The sequence below is a fragment of the Triticum aestivum genome, chromosome 7B (genome assembly GCF_018294505.1).
Source record: "Triticum aestivum cultivar Chinese Spring chromosome 7B, IWGSC CS RefSeq v2.1, whole genome shotgun sequence".
Lineage (NCBI taxonomy): Eukaryota > Viridiplantae > Streptophyta > Magnoliopsida > Poales > Poaceae > Triticum > Triticum aestivum.
In genome coordinates this window covers 641,555,893-641,562,344 of record NC_057813.1, presented here as the reverse complement: position 1 = coordinate 641,562,344, position 6,452 = coordinate 641,555,893, and the positions used below count along the sequence as shown (strand labels likewise).

The 6,452-nt window shown below is 48.6% G+C and overlaps 1 protein-coding gene across 1 annotated transcript; it reads left to right on the top strand.

Moving 5' to 3' along the window:
* Window positions 1-4,987: 4,987 nt before the first annotated feature.
* Window positions 4,988-5,954, top strand: LOC123159902 (auxin-responsive protein SAUR71-like). Its single transcript, XM_044577710.1, has one exon. It carries the CDS (start codon window positions 5,020-5,022, stop codon window positions 5,527-5,529), a length of 510 nt encoding a protein of 169 aa, XP_044433645.1. The 5' UTR covers window positions 4,988-5,019; the 3' UTR covers window positions 5,530-5,954.
* Window positions 5,955-6,452: the final 498 nt, after the last annotated feature.

Sequence of the window (6,452 nt, the reverse complement as noted above, 5' to 3'; positions counted from 1 at the left end):
AGTTGCTAACCTTTGTGATCATTTGAATGGATGGGGCCTTCAAATCTTGACAAATTTTGGGCAAAATTTGTGAGGAGCTCGAGGAAGAGAGGGGAAGAACAGAGGAAGTGAGGGGAAAGGGGAAGAACAGAGTGGGTCGGGTGGACGAAGGGTTTATGTAGGTCGACCTTTAGTACCGGTTCGTGCCACGAACCGGTACTAAAGGTGCTGGAGGGGCCCCAGACTGACAACACCCTATCACCACTCTCTTTAGTACAGGTTCGTGGTACGAACCGGTACTAATGAGAACGGCCGGCTAGCCGTTGGAACCGGCACTATTGGACACACTAGTGCCGGCTCAAAATCAAACCGGCACTAATGTGTCTCATATTAGGTTCTTTTTCTACTAGTGACCCCTTTCACAAGCTCCAATGTAGAATGAGAGAGCACCTTATTTATTAGCTCACATCCTATTGGGCAAACTAGATACAACCCATTGAAGTTGTTGTATGTTAAGGTGTTGGTTGATGATATGACATATTTTACCAACAAGCTAACATACAAACTGTTGAAGATGCTCTAAGCTAAGCTAGGGAGCACAAAGATCGACGTTGCCAGCCAGTGGCGGAGCTTCAGTAGCAAACATGGGCAGGCCAGTACGAAGGAAGACTCAGTATTTTTATTCTGATGGCTCAATTTACAGTTTATCTCCATTGCATCTCCCTTTGGCTGGGCGGGCCACGGCCGTTTTTCTTAACACGTAGCTCCGCCTGTGTTGCCAGCATTTATAGGATCACGTTCCTGTATCAGCGTACACACCAACACCAGTCACGAGCGTCACTGCGGCTGTGAAAGTTGGAGGAGCTCATATCTTCCGTACGACGGCGACACCACTTGGTGCAGTCCCTGTTCGTCCCTACAAAAGCATGCACTAGAATGGTGCAACTTGCACAGTAAGTGAGGCTAAATTTCGTGTGAAACTTGATTGAGATCTGACCCAACCTTGCAAAATAAATTGAGATCTGACCATTTTCTTACGGCCAAGGTCATGGCGGTAAGGTATAACAGCCCATCGCCAAGGTTCCTGATTGTAGGGTTGCATGCGCTACCGTAAATTCCTCCTAAGTATGGCACATAATGCGTGCTCATGCCTACCGCCGGGCATCTTGGTGATAGGTTTGTAGAGGCTACGGCCTGCCTGTTTGGCGGTATGGATGTTTCCTACCGCCAAGGTCCCTGGCGGTAGGTTGTTATACGCTACCGTCATGAACCCTGACGGTAGCAAAAGGGTCAAATTTCAAAAAAAAAATCAAACAAGGGTTAGATCTCGATTAACTTTCAAAAAAGGTCAGAAAACGAAATTTTGCCGCAAATGGCGCTCGCCGTACTTGCGGTGCCGGACCGGGCCGGGAGCAATGCATGGAAGGGCCGAGGGGGCTCCGGCCGGCCGGACCATCGTGAGGCTGGTCCCATGGACGTGCATGGCTCAACACTTGGACGAACACGCACCCCGTTCACTTATGTCAGATTGCCATGCCACCTTCCTCGGCATCTCTGCCGCTTGCCCTAATACCTTTTTGACCGACGCAGTTAAGCATACTGCTTCCTGCTCGCCGATGTGGTGCACTCTGTGGGCGGTGTTGGCGTACCGACGGGAGAGGAGATAGGCAGCCGGGACCACCTGGCACAGTCTGTGGTCATGAAAGTCGCGGCGAATTGTCCTCCGTGACCTGTCGTGACAAAACTGGCTGGTAGGAGCGCCTGTGGGTACAGTTCAGCTAGCTCGGTGGAGCCTCCCGGTCGTCGTGCGTGCCTTTCTCTACGGTCACCCGTACGGCTTACTTGGATGAGCACATTCTCACCGCTGCGGTCAATTTACTAAGCAACACATTCATTAACGGCTCAAAGGCACACGAAACGTACGAGCAGTTTACACTGTTACTAATCCAACCGATGCAATTATACTACACAAGCTAGCAATGTCTGTCGTATTTTTCTCAGATAACAAATCCTGTCATTTGTCACTGAAAGTGGAATTATTAATGTTGCTCTTCCAAGAGGTCATGCATGCATGCATCCGTTAAGTTGAGCTAGCATACCACGCGCTGCACAAATCGCGTGCAGCGACCCAACAGAGGCACTGCATCGCACTGTTGTGATAATCGGAAGTTTATTTTGTCCTCGCTCGCTCGACTGATCGGCGTCCTGCACGAACTACTTGATTTGATTTTGACCCGAGGCATGCCATGTGCGCCTGCATTGGAAAAGGAGGCCTCGACATGCCATGTCCAGCAAGCTAGCCGACCCCTAACATGCATCGTCAAATCGGCCATATAGCTAGCTCGGCGACAAGAAACATGCCAATAAAACTGAGCCGTACGTACCGGTCGTACGTGCTGCCAAATGAGAAATGAGCGTCTCCCCTCGTTCCATTTTTCCCCAGACTTGCATTGACGAAGCGATCGATTGGTACGTTGCCATCAATGGTCACATGCATGGCACTATATATGTCAAGCTTCACATTGATAGTTGTCTTAATACGAAAGCAAGGGATTGACGCTGAATAAAAGGTACTCCCTCCATTTGTTTTCAACTGGGTTTGAATGTCTAAAACGTCTCATAAGGCTGGTCGTAATAGTAGTATCATAGGTAGTATCATGCATACCAACTAGGCAAATTTAATTATGTGGCATAGAATTGAATGAAGAAAGAGAGAGTTGAATATCATATCATGATACCGTATTATATTAAATGATGTGCTACTATGTGTCATGCATGACAATAAATGAAGTTAGCTATGATACTAACTTATGATACCATGCACTACGGATGTAGTATTATATACTAGTATCATATGCATGATACTAGTATATGATACTCGCCATTACGACTAGCCTAAAAGCAAACAGTAGTACACTAGAAATGAACCACAAAGCCGTCAGTTAGACTCCTCGTAACCTGTGAATCCCTATGGCCCCCTCAAAAATAAAGGTGATCAGTATACATGTGCTAAGAGTAGTACGTTAAACCGCCAGTTGCATCCCTGTCATCTCATCTTCAACTTTTATTTCCTTCGGAGATCGAGTTGTTGGTCTTTTGTGCTGTGCGCCAACTTTCACCAATGTGATAAACGGATATGTCCCGATCGCATGCGGCCCATGCCCACTCATATCCTACACCAAGTAGAGAGCATGACCATATATGTCTAGACAGGAGCGGCAGCCGCTCGACACCGATCACATGATCGACGACAACATATGATCTCCGGCAGCCACCAAACCGTGACATATATACTGTCAAAAGAAAGACACAAGGAGACGGGGCAACAATCGGTCCAATCTCCCGGCGCCCTAACGCGGGGACACTGTTGATGTGTATGTTTGCCGCTCTACGGCCGGGACGCGTATGTGCGTGCTTGGCCACTCGCCGGCATCACGCACAGTGCTCCTCTGGTTCGAGCGATGCTGGACCGGAGGATTGGAGGATATCAGCATGCATGCACAGCGTCTCCACGTGAAAATGTTTCTCGTAGCTCGCTAGCGTCCTAGCGTTCGGTACCGGTATGAGCAAGTACAATAGAGCTGAGTCAGCTGGCTATAAGAAATAAACTATTATATTCTTACTTAGTTGGAGGAAAGAGAAGAGGAGAAAGAAGATAAGCGGACTCTTGGTGAAGAGTCAGCTTTAGCACGTGCTCCTAGGCACTTTGTGAGAGTGAAAGGTGGGCCATATAATAAAAAAATAATATACTCTTCTAATCAACTATTGTACATATTGGCTATAAGATGGGCTATAGATGACATGGCAATGGCTTATAGCCAGCAGTTGGCTATACTATTAACCATGCTCTAATGCGCGTGCATAGCCTACGGCCTAGTCTAGCACACACTTCACCTAACATGCTAGTACCAATATGGTCTTTTTTAAAATTTATATACCATTGTACGTAGTATTTCTAGGGTGTCAACCATTTGTGTCATCACTGTGAAAATCCAAGTATTGTCACGTATAACAAAATAGTAGAAGGCCCAAAGGTATTTCCGACCAAAACAAATACTACTGCTACGGGTTGACAACAGTTTAGCACTCCAGCAGTCCATTGCAATCTCCTTCTCTCTCTCTCCAAATTGTCGTAGTACTGTACTAACTAGTAATCACTTGATTTCTCTCTCTCTCCTTCATGTGCCAGGTCAGTAGGTGGGCTCCACGATGGCAGAAAAAAATCTTGCTCTTCTCACTCTCTCACCTGCACAGGCGACCGTACGAATGGGACTACGGAACAGGACGGGGCGGAGTGGGAGGCGACGAGGCGTGAGCCCGATTCCGATCGATCGGAGCAAAACCTGGTGCTTGGTTAAGGCGCTGCCGGGCCTACCCCACCGGCTTCTGGCCTAGTGTACCTTCCGTGTACTCCAACTGTACCCGCACTTGTATCTCCCCTGCGGCCCTGCCTAAAGAAAAAAAAAACACTCAGCCTTGCTACGCACACACGCATATGTGCACACTCCATGCTCCCAGCTCTCACATGGTCACTGAAAAAAAACGTACAGTTTAACTACACGAGGCTAATTTTTTGTATGTGTGTATATTCCAGTTCAACCAAATTAATAGCTGGCCCGCAAAAAAAAAAGAAATTAATAGCTTACTTTATTTTCTAGCACAATTTTGTTGGTACTGCAAATTTAGTTGTGGGGTGGTATGTATTCCCCAAAAATTTGAAAAATATACTAGTACAACTGTTTGGAAAATGAAGGAGACTGTTCGTCATGGTTTTAAGTTGAACTAGGCATTATTCACGGCACATTTTCTTGTCGACTTTAACCAGTGTAACCAGCCACAGTTTCATATTTCCCAAGTTTTTCTCGATTTAGAATGAAGCAGGGCCAAATTTTAAAATGAGGCAGGTAACCCCGTGTACCCGAAGCAGTGCTACATTTGCATTCGCAGCAAAGAATTTGTAAATGCTAAGCGAGAAAAGTAATGGCAAGAGGACCTGTGCATCGCACAACCTCCAGCCCTCCCGTTATATAAGCAGCCACCATGGCTGTCTCAGTACAATCGCCTTGTGTTCTCTCAGCTCTAGCGTCGTCCCTCCCCAAGGTCTCCGGCGTCGACAGAAGCAGCGGCACCATGAAGCGCCTGCTCAGACGGCTCTCCCGCGTGGCCGCGGCAGACGCCTGCGCCGCCGCCGCGTACAAGCCACTCCGGCCCGATGCGGCCGCGAAGGCCTCCTCCACGGACTCTTCTTCGTCGTCCTCGTTCTTCGGCGCGCGAAGACTCGGCCGCGGTGCGCGCGTGCCGGAGGGGCACGTGCCTGTGTGCGTCGGCGAGGAGGGCGGCCCCGTGGAGCGCTTCGCCGTGCGGCCCGAGCTGCTGGGCCAGCCGGCGTTCAAGGCCCTGCTCCGGCGCGCCGCGCAGGAGTACGGCTACGGCCACCCGGGCGCGCTCCGGATCCCCTGCGCCGTCGCCAACTTCCGCCGCCTCCTCCACGGCCACTCCGACCCCGGCTGCCAGGCCACCGACGACGACGACTCCGCGCTCTACTACTAGCCTTCTTGCTCTGCTGCCCATTTCAGCCTCCTCGTTCGGCTGTCATGGAGGGCGTGATGGAAAATTTACCCCCTGGCAAAGGCAAATCGGTGAACCAGCAGAGCAAACTGCCAGCTGCTGCGTTCTGACCGATCTGCCCCTGCGTGGATGCTGTACATAGTGAGGTCACATGGGAGTTGGTGGAGGGTAGGACGGGGATTCCGCCGCATTTTCTTCTGGAGCTCAACAATTTTAGGACCTGCTGTCTTGTGGGAATTCTTCTTCTTCTTCTTCTGAGTATTCCTCTAGGTAGCTCTAGATCAAGCTCTGGTAGCTGCAATGGAGCTTCTTCTTCTTCTTCTTTTGCTAGGGATTTTGAGGTCTTGATAACACATCATGTAAGCCGCAAGGTTGGTCTCATGTGAGTGAAATGGATGATTTTGCCACTGCAAAAGTTTGATCCAGGATCTGGTGGTGTAAAATGCAATGCACTTCAATGGATCTCCAGCTAGCTCTAGCAGTTCAGGCAGCCTGTCATGGATGACCATGGTGTACTACAATGATTGACCATTTGATAGTACTACTTGGGCGGACATGGAAATCTAGGTTTTATGGGCAGGTTAAAAATAGCTGCGTGCATATAGAGCCATACGGTGCGTGTGTGTAGGATTTTCCCGAACTTTTTTTACAAAATGGAGTCAAAAAATATACCTCATCCATTAAGTAAAATAAAATTGTCAAGGTAATTAACAAAAAAAAAACATGTGAGAACTCAGTCAGTTGAACAACGCACATAGTATAGTCCACGTGCTCTGTGAAGAAAGTCTCGTCCAGATAGTGTTGGGGAACGTTGCAAAAAATTAAAATTTTTCCTATGGTTTCACCAAGATCCATCTATGAGTTCATCTAAGCAACGAGTCAAGGGGGTGAGTTAGCATCTACAT